This window comes from Manis javanica, chromosome 17, assembly GCF_040802235.1.
Source record: "Manis javanica isolate MJ-LG chromosome 17, MJ_LKY, whole genome shotgun sequence".
Classification (NCBI taxonomy): domain Eukaryota; kingdom Metazoa; phylum Chordata; class Mammalia; order Pholidota; family Manidae; genus Manis; species Manis javanica.
In genome coordinates this window covers 5,894,377-5,909,149 of record NC_133172.1, presented here as the reverse complement: position 1 = coordinate 5,909,149, position 14,773 = coordinate 5,894,377, and the positions used below count along the sequence as shown (strand labels likewise).

The 14,773-nt window shown below is 49.8% G+C and overlaps 1 protein-coding gene across 6 annotated transcripts in view; it reads left to right on the top strand.

The window, feature by feature from the left end:
- Positions 1-14,773, top strand: part of MYH14 (myosin heavy chain 14) — an 85,900-nt gene that overhangs the window by 64,330 nt on the left and 6,797 nt on the right. For all 6 annotated transcript variants that reach the window (XM_037025714.2, XM_037025713.2, XM_037025718.2 and 3 more), the window contains 7 exons: positions 7-255; positions 3,334-3,546; positions 5,743-5,955; positions 7,198-7,359; positions 8,841-8,969; positions 9,668-9,756; positions 9,842-9,965. In XM_037025714.2, the coding sequence (XP_036881609.2) occupies positions 7-255; positions 3,334-3,546; positions 5,743-5,955; positions 7,198-7,359; positions 8,841-8,969; positions 9,668-9,756; positions 9,842-9,965 (1,179 nt within the window). The remainder of the gene's footprint in view (positions 1-6; positions 256-3,333; positions 3,547-5,742; positions 5,956-7,197; positions 7,360-8,840; positions 8,970-9,667; positions 9,757-9,841; positions 9,966-14,773) is intronic.

The following is a 14,773-nucleotide window of genomic DNA, read 5'->3' as shown; positions in this document are numbered from 1 at the left end:
CCACAGCTCTCAGAGTGGCGGCGGCGCCAAGAGGAGGAGGCAGGGGCGCTGGAGGCAGGGGAGGAGGCTCGGCGCCGGGCTGCCCGCGAGGCTGAGGCCCTGACCCAGCGCCTGACAGAAAAGACGGAGGTGGTGGAGCGGCTAGAGCGGGGGCGCCGGCGGCTGCAGCAGGAGCTGGATGATGCCACCGTGGACCTGGAGCAGCAGCGCCAGCTCGTGAGCTCCCTGGAGAAGAAGCAGCGCAAGTTCGACCAGGTGGGACCTCAGGTTACCTGCTGGGGAAATCGGGGTGTTGATCCGTGCATCCCGTGGCCAGTGTGAGCGGTCAGTAAGTGTACGTGAAGCCACAGCGCGACTGCGGACTTGGGCGGGGACCTAGGGCCAGGTGCCGCTTCCCTCTGGGCCTGTGTAAAAGTGGGCACCCATCTATTCGGGCTTCTGTCTCTTGTTCCAGAGTAATTATTGATAGTACCCAGTTTCACCCCCAAAGGTGCCCTGACGACCACCACAGGGTGCTTATGAAGATAAAATGGACTAACCCATTGTGCCTCTCCTTCTGACTCACTGTGTGCCTCAGGCCAGCTGCTTGGCCCATTTCAGCCTCAGTTTACCCAGAAGTGGGGATAATATTAGCGTCTGGCAATCTGAGGATGAAGTAAAAATCACAGAACCCCAGAGCAAATCAAGATCAGGCAACCCTGAGGTTCAAACCCCAGCTCCCCCCTTTTCTGGTTGCGTGGCGTCGGCCAATTGCTCAGCCTGTCTGTGCCTCATTTTCTTCATCAAAAAAATGGGGGAGTCATTGTTTTACCTTCCTTTTTGAAAAATATTTTGCAGGCTATTGAATTTTAAGTAGACAGTTTTATTCTTTCAGTACTTTGAAGAGATCATTCTATTATCTGCGAAAAGCTCCAGATCAAAAGTTGGCAGTGCTTCAAATCATTGCTTTTCTGAGGGGAATGTGATGTTTTTCTAGATGGTTTAAATCTTCTTTCTCTTTGTTTTTTAGCAGTTTGACTTTGATAGATCCAGCTGTGGGTTTTTGTATTCTGCTTTGGTTTGTCAAGCTTCCTACAGCTGTTGGTTGGTGTTTTTGATTAAATACGGAAATTTTCAGCCGTTATTTCTTCAAATATTTTTCTACCCCATTTTCTCTCTTTCCCCTTCTTCTCAGTCTCTACATAAATGTATGTCTAACTATTTAATACTATCCCACAGGTTTTCAGTTACTTTTTTGTATTTCCTGGAATTTTATATAAATTCTTTTCATATAAATCTCTTTTTTAAATTGGCTTCTTTTACTCAGAATAATCATTTTGAGATTCATCCATGTTTTTGCCTGTATCATTGCTACATTCCTTTTTTGTTTTATGACTGAGTATGATTCCTGTATAGGTAAGCCACATTTTGAAAACCACTAAGCTTTGATGAACTAACCTTTGATGAAAACCACTAACAGTTGATGAACATTTGAGTTGTTTTTAGGTTTCATTATTATGAATCAAGCCTTACTCTTTCTATTAGGATGTAATGGTTCTAATTCACGTTTCTTTAATGAACAGCGGTGTTGCGTATCTTTCCTTGTGTTTATTTACCTTCCTTATCTCTTCTTTGGCAAATTGTTCACATCTTTTGCCTACTTCTTTTGAACTGGGGTGTTTTTTTCTTAACATTGAATTTTGGAAGTTCTTTATATGTATTATGAGTACAAATTTCTTTATCAGATACTTTGTAAATGTTTTCACCCAGTCTGTGGCTTGTCTTTTCATTCTCTTCATAGAGTCTTTCAAAGAGCAGAAGGTTTTGATTTAGATGAAGTCCAATTTATTAATTTATTTTATGGATCACACTTTTGATGTTGTGTCTGAGAAATCTTTCCCTAACTCAAGGTCACAAAGGTGTCCTCCTGTATTTTTTTCTAGAAGTCTTCTAGCTCTTGGTTTCACATTTAAGTCTGTGATCCATTTTCAGTTAATTTTTTAATATCTCATGGCTCTGAGTTAATATTTATGTATATGGATATGGGATTCTTCAAACACTATTTGGTGAGAAGACTCCGCTGACTTGTTTGCACATATGTGTTGAAAATCAGGTCATGTTCTCTAGTATTTTTGTCTTTTTCGAGGTTGTTTCACTTATTCTAGGTCCTTGCACTTCCATATGCACGTATTTTAGAATCTGCCCATTTTTTACACACACAAAAAAAAATCCTCCTGATTTGGGATTATGCTGAATCTATAGATCCATAGATCCATTTAGGAAAGCTTGGTATCCTAATGATAGTGAATTTTCTGGCCCAGGAATATGGTATATATGTCCATTTATTTGAATCTTCTTTAATTTATCTCAGGAACGTTTTGTCGTTTTGAGTGTACACCTTTCACATCTTCTGTCAGATTTACTTCTAAGTATTTCACATTTTTGATGCTATTCTAAATGGTATTTTTATTTCAAATTCTGATTGCTAGTAATAGAAATATGATTGGTTTTTGTATATTGATCTTATAGTCCACAATTTAGCTCAACTCACTTATTACTGCTAGACTTTTATGGATTCCATCATCTTTTCCACATTGATAACTGTTTTCTGTGAATAAATTCAGTTTTACCTCTTCTTTTAATTTTTCTTTACCTTCCCTTGGAACCCCAAATACATGAATACATGTATGTTTGACTGCTGGGTTATTAAGCTGTTAATTTTTCTATAATCTTTCTTTCTTTGCTCTACTTAGATCACTTCATTGACCTGTTCTCCAGTTTACTGAGTCTTCTAATGTGTCCAAACTGCTCTCAGTTTCGTCCAATGACTTTTTGTCTTCAGATATATATTTCAGTTTTGGCGTTTCTATTTAGTTCTGTTTTGCAGTCCCAATCCGTGAAATAACCCTGTCTCTTCACCCATTTGTCCATCTTGTCCTGAAATTTACTTATCATAGTTAAAATCCTTGTATAATAATCCCAATATCCAGGTCATCATTTGTTTTATAAGTTTTATAGTTTTTAATTACTGTGTCTTAAAGAAAGGCAGTAAAGCTTGAAGTATACCTTTAAAATATATGTATAAATATTCTTTATGACTCTCCAGGAGGAAGAAACACCCTAACCCCTGTTGGTATCTAGAGTAAGAGGCCGATCAGTTTGATTCACTCAAGAGTTAAGCTCCTTTGGGACACGGTTGCAACTTTAATCCCTCTACCTCCCTCTTGTGTCTCCGCCTCTGTCCATCTGTCTGTCTGTCTCTCTCTCTGTTCCTCGCTGCTCCCTCTTCCCCATCCCTTGTACACTCCTTTCAGCTAATCTGTTTCCCCCACCCCATCTTCCTCCACCCGGAAGCTCCTGGCGGAGGAGAAGGCAGCCGTCCTGCGAGCAGTAGAGGAGCGCGAGCGGGTCGAGGCGGAGGGCCGAGAGCGTGAGGCTCGGACCCTGTCCCTGACACGGGCGCTGGAGGAGGAGCGGGAAGCACGTGAGGAGCTGGAGCGGCAGAACCGCGCCCTGCGGGCAGAGATGGAGGCCCTGCTGAGCAGCAAGGATGACGTGGGCAAGAGCGTGAGTGGGGCGCCCACTCCCAAGACACGTGCAGGCAATCACACACATGCTCGGTACTAGGAGTCACACAGACCCAGGTGCCCCCACATGCAGAACGTGAGCAGAACCAGCCAGCAAAGCCCCTTACACAGCACAGGAGAAATGCTGACCAGACGTGTGCTCACATACATGTACACAGTGTGAAAAGAATCTCCCACCGGACACGCATGTTCACACACAAAATACAAAAAGTAAGGAGAGTCATCCACCAACATGCATGTTCATGTAACCATACACACAGCATGAGGAGAATCTTCCATCAAGCACTGTGTTCGCACATGGAACATGAGAGCTGCTCACAAACATACATGTTCACATGAATACACATGGAATGTGAAGAGAATCTTCCATTAAATACACTGTTTGTAAGACCCCACAGAGCATGAGACCCAATCATCACATGTGTGTGAATACTCAGAACATGAAGAGAACAGACCACACATTCATACATACAGCCAGAGAACCACTCCCCAGACCTATGTGCACACATACACTTGCACACACACAAACCACATACACACATGCACACACCACACATGGTCTCCGCACATACACATACACCAAGTGTTTCTGTAGTGTAACAGTTATCACGTTCACCTCATACAGACCGCACACATACCACACATACACAGAGTGTACACACACGCACACACCATGCACGCACCACATACCCAGGAGAAGGACACCCCACCTTGTCACCCCTCAACCCCACTGAGCACACACATGCTCCCCCACCAAGCCTCTGTCTTCCCCTGGCTGCCCATCCCTTCTGGGCCTGTGAGGGGCCCCCCAGACCCCTTCCCAGCCCTCACCCAGCCAGCATCCCAGTCTTCTGGAAGGTCCATCACACCCTCCACTGCATCCTTCCTTCACTTGCCGAATAAATAAATTCGTGGAGCACCAACCACAACAGGCCTGGGGACGCAGGCCCCCCCAGCTGATGACAAGAGGCATTGATAGAGCAGGTGTTTAACCGACTCCCTGGGCAGACCAACTCCCAACATCCTTCCTATTGTCAAACGGCACACCATGGGTGTGATGGGTGGGGGCTTTATCTTTTTCACATGCTTTGCTGTTGATCCAGTGGAGCTTCTAGCCAGGCCTGCAGCCCTGGGGATGCCAGACCTGAGCTGAAACCCATCTCATACTCCAGCTGCTAAGGTCTGTCCTTTGGGAAGACTGTCAAGTTATTTGTAGTGACTCCAGAGGCCTTTGTGGGAAATAGGATGTTGATGAGAGAAAGCTTAATTCCTGCCAGTAAACAAAATTGACTGGCAGGTGCCAAATAGGAGGGGAGGCAGTTGGGCTCCTTCCAAGGGCTGAGTAGACACTGCCGCTGGCCAGCGGTTCCCTGAGGGTCACTGGGCAGTGGTGATGCACACGTATAGTCCCTGCCCTGGGCCACTCACAGGCATGTGGGAGGCGGGCATTGCATGGAAAGACACGGACCCTCCTGCTAAATGACCGCTGTGAGTAGGGCTTCACAGGAGGGGGCTCCACCCCGGGAGCACGGGTAAGAGGGAGGCCCTAACGGGCAAGGGACCTTCTCGGAGGAGGTAGCAATTACGGAGAGCACGGGGGATCATAAGCCCAGATCTGCTTTCACAGGGTGTTTGAGGTTTTAATTTTCAACTCCCTGAAAAGCCTGGGACCCCCCTGAGCAGAGAACAAAATAGTAGATAATGGGTTGGTGATATCCCAGGGAGTCTGGCAGAAGCGAACACTGACAGCTCCGGAGCTCTGGGCCTTAAGGCCTTCAACCCATTTCCACACAGGCTTCCTGAAGAGGGAGCCCCAGGGAAGTGAGCCTTCAATCCCAGATCACAAAACCCCCAAGGAAACAGCCCACTGCGAATGAGTCACCAACCTAATGAAGACTTGACTTGGGCTCTCACACTTCACATAATAGAATTTTCATGCTGAGGCTACAGTAAAATCTGTTTTAGGGTGATTCAGAATGAGACCCAGAGTAAGCAGGCGCCCAGGAGATGCTGAATGAGTGAACGAACGCATGGAGGCGGATGGGCGCAGCGGCCGGCTGCCTCCCCTTGTCCGTCTGTCACAGCTTCCCACACTCACCCAGGGACAGACCGAGGATCCTGGCCTGCCCGCCCTCAGCGACCCAGGTGCCCTGTGCTCACTGTCACTCCCCACCAGGTGCATGAGCTGGAGCGAGCCCACCGGGTGGCCGAGCAGGCAGCCAGCGACCTGCGGACACAGGTGACGGAGCTGGAGGATGAGCTGACAGCCGCCGAGGACGCCAAGCTGCGCCTGGAAGTGACTGTGCAGGCTCTCAAGGCACAGCATGAGCGTGACCTGCAGGGCCGCGACGAGGCTGGTGAGGACAGGCGGCGGCAGCTGGCCAAGCAGGTACAGGCAGGCTGAGTGGGAGCTGCCAGGCTGGGTGCACCCTGGTGCTTACAGGGAGCAGGAGGGGCCGGAAGCCTCACCACCCCCACCTGCTATCAGTGTTTGTACCCAGGTCCCTCCTGCTAGCCAGCCATCACCCACCATAACCCATGACCCCACACGCATACCCTACTGAGCTACTGACATACCTGATCAGATGTCACCCGTCTGCCAGCCGCTGTACTCCAGGCCCCTCATCCAACCTTCCCCACCAACCAGTGCTTCTGGGCAGCCAGCTCTGCTTCCAACCTCTGTCCACCCAGAGACCCCCTTCCAAGCAACCTCCTCTCCCCTACTCCCTTGCTCTCCTAGTTCTCCAGCCCCAACCCCTCCACACCCCTGCTACCCATGCCCCTGGCCACTAGCTGGTGAACCCGCTCGGCCTCATGCCCTGTCATCCTGGCCTTACACCTTCATGCGTTTATTCATCCACCTGCTGCCCATTTGTCCGCTTCCCCCGCCCCTGCACCGTGCATCCTCTTCGGTGAGGAGTTTCCTGGGCTCTGCAGCAGGCAAGGCCCTCTCAGAGGTGAGGAGTGGGGAGCATGGCAGGTGGGTCAGCTCTGAGTCAGACCCCACTGGAAGGCGTGGGCAGCAGATTGGAAGGGAAGGTGAGCCTGAGGGCCGAGGAGAGATTGGCAGGTGACCCAAGGCCGGGGGTCTCGGGGGTCTGTTTAATCTCCCCTGGCCCCACTAGTGCAGCCATGGGTGCGTCCAAGACTTTGTCCCAGGGCCACTGGGGAGCCACAGGAGGGCCAAGAGCAGGGGAGCCGCAGTGTGAGCCCTGAGGGAACAGGCTGGAGAGAGATGGGGGCAGCGGGGAGGCTGGGGCAGTGAGGAGGCTGGGGCCTGAGCCGGTGGCTGGGGCAGCGGGGAGGCTGGGGCCTGAGCCGGTGGCTGGGGCAGAGGGGAGGCTGGGGCAGAGGGGAGGCTGGGGCCTGAGCCGGTGGCTGAGGCAGAGGGGAGGCTGGGGCCTGAGCCGGAGGCTGGGGCAGCGGGGAGGCTGGGGCCTGAGCCGGTGGCTGAGGCAGAGGGGAGGCTGGGGCCTCAGCCGGTGCCAGGACAGAGAGAAGGTTCCGCTGGGGGTGGAGAGAGGCAGGCGGCAGGAGGAGCGGGGCCTGGAGGCCTGGGCCGGGGCTGGCGGGCTGACGCAGGGGGCAGTGTGGCCGGGTTCCCTGAAGCGCGGCCCGGCCTCCCCCGCAGCTGAGGGACGCCGAGGTGCAGCGGGACGAGGAGCGCAAGCAGCGCGCTCTGGCCGTGGCCGCGCGCCAGAAGCTGGAAGCAGAGCTGGAGGAGCTGCGGGCGCAGACGGCGGCCGCGGGCCAGGGCCGGGAGGAGGCGGTGAGGCAGCTGCGCAGGACGCAGGTGAGCGGCGGGAGGGGCGCCCCCACGCCACCCCCGCAGAGGCCCCGGGCAGGGGACCGATCTGGACGACGCCGCCCCCCCCCCCCGACCCCAGGGCAGCACCCAGATTACACACCTTTGTAAACATCAGTGCTTTTTAAGTCCAGTTTTCTCATTCTTATTTAATTTTTATCGATTAACTTTAGCGTCCTGCCCTCCATTATCAAAGTTCAACCCAGTTGTTTAAAAAAAGAATGGTTCTTGGGTGATGGTTCAGCCTTTCCTCAGCTGTTCGTCCCTCCGGCTCCGGTGGGGGCCCCCCTGGTGCGCGCGGTGGGTGGCGGCTCCGCGGGAACCTCTGTACCGCCTGCCCAGTATTGCTGAAAACCTAAAGCTGCTAAAAAGCAAAGTGTTTTTCTAAAAAGTGTGGAACTAGGCCGTCCGTCCACTACAGTGGGTACCAGCCCCGTGTGGCTCCTGGGCGTCTAAAATGTGGTGGGTCTGAAATCCCAGTTACTGCTGGATTCCAAAGAGAATGAAAACACAAAAGAGAGCGAAAGACCTGAATAGTTCTTATGTTGATTGCAAATAGAGATAATAACATCTTCGATATATTAGGCTAAACAAAATACAGTGTTCTAAGTAATTTCACCATTTCTTTTTACCTTTTGGATATGGCTACTGGAAAATGTATGATATATTCTGCTGGGCAGCACCGGTATAGAAAAATCCCTCCCCAAGAAGTAAACCTGCCAACCATGCCATGTCCTCACTGTTTCAACCAACTAATAACCCTAATAACAGTGATGATAATTGTATCATTGTCATGCCGGCTGCTGTCCTCGCCATGGTTGTTAACAGATGCACACTACCTCGCTGTAAAGATAGAGTGGGGTTTATTAACAGTGGCGGACATTTGGTTTGTGTTTTATTTTTCCTTATTTTAAGCACCGTTGAGAACACCATTATACATCTTTTCACATTCTCAGTAGTGTGGCCAGGCAGCAAAGTGGCCAGAGATGTAAACCCCGGGCCTGGGTACAGGGCCTGGCTCTGCCATTTACCACCCTGGGCCACTGCTGAACCGCTCTGTGCCTCAGTTTCTCCATCTGTAAACTGGGGAGGAAAACGACCCCCTCCAACTGGAGTTGTGAGGATTAAGGGACTATGTGCATATAACATGTACATGATCACTAAGCGTTTGCCATCGTTATTATTACTGCAACGCCCGCGTATTACACACATTTTAGGCTTACTCTGACCTTAAGTTGCTTATTTCATAAAGAGGAGGCAGCGGAGACCCAGAGAGGGGGAAGGGCCGGGCCCCGTCCCACAGCTGGTGGCTGGGGTGGGTGTGGGGGCCCAGGTCTGCAGGGAGCTGAGGAGCCCTCCACCCCTCACCCCCACCCCCACCCCCCACCCCCGCCAGGCTGACCGGAGCGCAGGGGTTTCCCCCGAGTCACCGCCAGGCTGAGCCCCCGCGCATGCTCTGTTCCCCTCAGGCCCAGATGAAGGAGATGTGGCGGGAGGTGGAGGAGACACGCACCTCCCGGGAAGAAATCTTTGCGCAGAACCGGGAGAGTGAGAAGCGCCTCAAATGGCTGGAGGCGGAGGTGCTGCGGCTGCAGGAGGTGAAGCCAAGATGGGCTGGGCTCTGGGATGGGAGGGGGTGGGAGGAGGGGCGGGGTGGGCGGGGCCCTGCGTGGGCTGGGCTGGGAGGGCAGACAGGGAGGGGGAGGGGACTGGGATGGGGGCGGAACAGGTGGGGTCTTGGGGGTGAGGGGCCGGCAAATGCGGTGGGCCTCGTGGCCTAGGGAGCCCTGGGATGGTTCAGAGTACCAGAGGGGCAGCAGCGTCTGCCTTGGGGCCCTGAGGGGGTGGACTGAAGGGGGAGACTGGAGGCAGGAAGGCTGGAGGAGAGGCTGTGGGGACAGAGGATGGAACAAGGCTGAGGAAGTGAAGGGGCAGGATGGACAGGGCTGCAGATGGTGAGGGCAGAGGAGAAGGGAGCCTGGGGGTCTGGCCCGGTGCCTGAGGAACCTGGAGGAGGAGCTGGTTTGAAAGGAGCACCTGAGCTCTGTGAGGAGCTGATGAGGGTGAGGGGCCCACAGAAGGGTGGGCAGCAGGAGGTGGACGTGGCTCAGCAGCTCAGGAGACGGATTTAGGAGACATCTGTCTGTAGACTGAAGTTCATTGAAGGTTACCCAGGGATGGTACATTCCTGTACAGTGGAAAATAGGGCCAAGAGACTTCAGATGTGGGCAGGGGGCCAGTGGCCACATAGCCTTCCCTCACCACTGCTGACCACCGCCTCTCTATGTCACTGCAGGAACTGGCTGCCTTAGACCGTGCCAGGCGGCAGGTGCAGCAGGAGAGAGATGAGATGGCAGATGCGTTGGCCAACGGCAGCCTTAGCAAGTGAGTGCCCTGCGGTAACGTGGGTCCGGGCACCCTCCTCTGGCTCTCTTGAACTCTCACCTCCCCCTGTTCCCATTCTCCGTAGGACAGCCATTCTGGAGGAGAAACGTCAGCTGGAAGGGCGCCTGGGGCAAATGGAAGAGGAGCTGGAGGAGGAGCAGAGCAATGCAGAGCTGCTTAATGACCGCTACCACAAGCTGCTCCTGCAGGTGAGCACAACCTGGTCACCTGCCAGCCCCGTCCCCACCAACCTGGCAACATAACCTTCAGTTCTCTTATTCAACAGGCATAAGAAAAGGGGATATTTGAGTTGGGTTTTGAAGGGTGCATAGGAGTTCTCAAGGTACAGAGGCATTGATGCATTTATTCCCTTATGTTTCTGAGGCTTCTTGAGGGCTGGATCCAGAGGTGAATTATGTGGAGTCTCTGTCCTGCAGAAAGTTCCCTGGGGAAACAGATGTGGAACTACATTATCATAGCATAGGGTGGCATATGTGATAATTGAAGTATCTTGGAACCAGTAGATTGGCAGTGGGGGGCTTTCTGTAAGAGTCACAAGAAGGCATTTGAAGGAAGGGACACTTGACCAGGGTTGTAAAGCATAAGTAGGAGCTAGGCACATGGAGAAAAGCATACTTTCATGTGTATATCTACTTATATTTTCTGAGGCTTTTGGAGGCCCTGATCCTGTTCTGGGGATCTGGAGGTCTGTTATTCCAGGTTACTGCCCTTCAGGACATCCTAGTCTGCTGGAGGAGACAGACTATCGCAGTACAGAAATACAAATGAAAATGGAGGAAGCACAGGACATGAGAATGTAGAAGGGACTACTGGCCCAGCCTAGAGGCTGGGGCTATCAGGGAAGACTGCCTGATGCAGGTGATGTATTAAGAGGTCTTGTAGGAAATTAAGAATTTGCCTGGTAGACAACAGAGGGATGGGATTTCCAAAAAGAGACATACGTCCCCTTATTTCATTGATTTTTAAAGACACATTTTGAGCCTCTCATGGGCCATGCCTTGACACTAGTTGAGACTCAAGAGAGGAGTAACACCCCAGCTCAGCCAGTAGGGGGGGCAGTCACACTCCACAGTGATGCGGTTCCCATCTCAGTGAAATCCCAGTCACCTACAAAGCTCCACACTCTGGTGTGCAGCTCACCCAGACCTTACTGCTAACTTTTCTCCCTTTTCAGTCTTCTCCAGCCGCCCCAGCCTCCTCACTGTCCTTTGTCTCTGCCAAGTTACTCCTCTTTCTCCTCCCGACGACCACACGTGTCTCCCCTCAAAGCAGCCTTCCCTGACCGTCCTGTGTGAAACAGCCACCCTCCAATCCATAATTTCTTTCCCTTCTCTCTGCTTTAATCTCCTTCATATTGCTTACCACTATCTGGGATTATATTATATATTCACGTATTTGTCTATTGTCCATCTCCAAACAGAATTAAGCACCTTGAGAGTAGAGGCTTGTCTTAGTTTTGTTCGCTGCTCTATCCCCAGTACCTGAAACAGTGCTGGGTGCTCATTATACATGAAATGAATAAGCCAATACAGGAAACATAGAATACTACAACCATATAAATAATGAAGTGACTTAACCTGATCCACATCCTTGGCTGTTGGTGAAAAGAACCTTTTAAAAAACCAAAATGAAACTTAAAAGAGACACAAAAAGGGATTCACAAGAAAATAGCAAATATTGAAGACAGGCAAAGAAGATCCAACATACGTATAACAGTTGTCCCTGAAAAAGAAAACAAAAGCACAAAAGCACCGAAAACCGTAATGCAAGAAGACTTCCCTGAAACAAAAATGTTTGAGCTAACTTTTGAAGAGCACACCATGCACCCAAGAATATTGACCCATAAAAACTGATACCAAGACAGAGTCTGGTAAAACTATTGGACTTGTAAGAGGGGAAAAAATCCTTCAGCCATCCCAGAAGAAAATGAGCAAGAGGTACATAAGGAAAAGAAATTTTGATTGTCATCACATTTTTGACAGCAAGACTTTATGCTGGGAGAAAATGGAGGGATATGTTTAAGATACTCAAAGAAAATGTGAGCTATAAGGATTTTGTATCAAGCAAGATTTACTTTCGAGTATAAAGTTCACAAACTGGTCATCAGCTTGCAAGAACTTGGGGTCTGTTGTCCCCACCAGCCCTTCCTGGGGAGTCTAGGAGAGCAGCAGTTCTAAAATTGTGGCCCCAAGACCAGCAGCATCAGCAGCGTCTGGGAACATGGAAATGCAAGTTCCTGGGCCCCAGCCCAGCCCAAGTGAATGAGGAATGCTGGAGGGGTCACCTAGCAATCTGTGGCTTAACAAGCCTTCCAGGCGGTTCTGAGGCGTGATGAATCTGAGACCCACTGGCCTAGAGGTCCAGGTTCAGGTGATCAGAACCTCTAGAGAGACATCAGCATGACAGAGGAATGAGCCTACAGTTTACTTACAGTTCTAAGACCAAGTGAAGGCTGACAAGGAGAGAGGAAGAGAGAGAATGGCTGCATGCTGAGTTACGTGTAGTACGACTGTTCTTCAAATGCAGAGAATGGGCAGATATGCAAAAAAAAATCATATTACTATATTCATTAGTTATATCGGTAATGATAATATTAGCATTGTGTTCCTGAGACCACTGTGTATGTGACGTGAGATAAAGTAAATGATGAAAAGTGGGATGTTAATTATTTCATCACTTGTGTCCATAATCTCAGGATCCTCAGTGTGTAAGAACCCAGACAGAGGTGAGGTGTCATGGAGAAGAGGCTAAGTTAAAAACAAAAAAAGTAAACTAACCAAGAAACCCTGTATTCCTGAATTTGACTTGGTTGTATTCACACTGACTTATAAGGTACCTTATGTGGCTCCATCGTCTCTCTGTCCCCACAAAAGGCCTAGAAACAATAACCAATCGAGTAGCTGTGAGCATCCTCAGTACCCAAATTGTGATCTAGGAATGTCATTTCCCACTAAAAGACACTGATGCTTCTTTACAAACAGTTGATTCCCAATCTGAAGCAGGAAATGGACAAGAGTAGCCGGCAACATCTTTTCGTAAGATGCCTTAGCCTGTTCAGGCCCCCGTGAAAAAATACCGCAGACTGAATGACTTGAACAGAAATTTATTTCTCACAGTATGGGAGGCTGGGAAGTCTAAGATCAAGATGCCAGTGAGGTAGGTTTCATTCGGAGGCCTCTTCTCGGGACTTGTACACAGCCCCCGCCTCACTGTGTGCACACTGGGGGATTGGGGGGGAGCACAAGTTCTCTGGGGTCTCCTTATAAAAGCACTGATGTCTTCATGGCACCCCACCCTCATGACCTCATCTAAGTCTGATTACCTCCCAAAGGCCCCATCTCCAGATTCCATTACATTGGAGGTTAAGGCTTCCACGTGTGAATTTTGGGAGAGACACAAACATTCGGTCCATAACGTACCAGTTATCCAGGAAGCTAACGTGGTTATGTCAGAAGCACTTAGAAGTCAACCTGGAGAAGTTCCCACTGGCCACAGACAGAGCAATTTGAGCTTCAGCAAGGATACTAATCACAATTGCTCTAAACCCATCAAATCCATTTAAATCTGCGAGTTCACAGTGATAGTTTTAAAAACACTAATTAGCTACTGTACTAGTTTCCTAGGGGTGCCATAACAAATTACCACCGACTGGGGGGGCTTAAGCAATAGTCATTTATTCTCTCACAGTCCTGGAGGCCAGAAGTCCAGAAGCAGGGTGTCATCAGGGTCGGTTCCTTCTGACAGAGAGCTGTTCTCAGCTGCTGTCCCAGCTGTGGCAGTGGCCGGCAGTCCCTGGCGCTCCTTGGCCTGTAGCTGCGTCGCTCCCGTCTCCGCCTCTGTCTTCATATTGCCTTCTCTGTGTTGTCTTTCTGTGCCTGTCTCCTCTCCTCTTATAGAAACACCAGTCATATAGGACCCAGAGCCAACCCTGATCCGGTATGACCTCATCATAGTTTAACTAATCACATCTCCAAAGGTGCTAATTCCAAATAAGGTCACTCGCGTTCCGTATGGGCATAGATTTTTGGAGTGAGACTATTCACTCACCCCAGTAGAGTCACCTTCAGAGGATGATAGAGAAACAATGCATTACTTCAGAAGCTCAGAGGGAGAGAGAAGTCAGTCCCTGGGCCCAGCTGCTAACTTGAAGGTAACAGAGAACAGGGAAGCCTGCTAAATTAGACTGTGAGTGTGTAATCGGGAAGATCTGGCAGCAGAGGAAGTCTACTGGTCAAATGGCCCAGATTCTTCAACAGAGAAAGTGTGAGGAAATGAAAGAGATGGAAGAGGGAACCGTAGATTAAAAGAGACTTAAAAGACACACACAAAATTGGTTCCAGTTATATTTCTTGGCCTGGGTAAGGGCGACAGTGGTGTTTGCCTTTTATTAACCCATTAAACCATATATTTGATTAGTTTTGGACTTCCTGTATCATAGTTTTATTTTCCAATAAAAAGTTGAGAGAAAAAAAAAAGCATATGCTAATCACCACATTGATGTGTTCCTGTAAGGGGGAAATGAAATTAAGTATGAATCAGATGGGATCTGACACATCTCTGTGTCCCCGGCACAGGGCCTCACTCAGAGTACGTTGAATAAACAAGCAGGAACTATTATTAGGGGTGTGTTTACACATTCTCAGTGTAATAGCTGTTGTTTATTGAGCTGGCAGTTCTCACAATGCTCCTGCATATCACTCATATCAGAACTGCCTAAGATGCTCAGTAAAAATGCGCATTCAGGGACCCCACTCCAGATCTGCTGACTCAGAATCTCTGAAAGTTGGGACCCTGCATTTTTTTTTCACAAGTTCCCCAGGTGATCCTGGTGCAATGAAAAAGCGTGATAACCCTTGGAATGGACTGATTCACAGTCAGAGGTAGAATTTGTAGCATTTAAGTGTTTGGAATAGTGTTGCGGACTTATTCAAATAACTAAAACCTACCCAAAAGGTTAAAACCCAGCGCTGGCACTGCAGTTGGATAAGCCACTCAG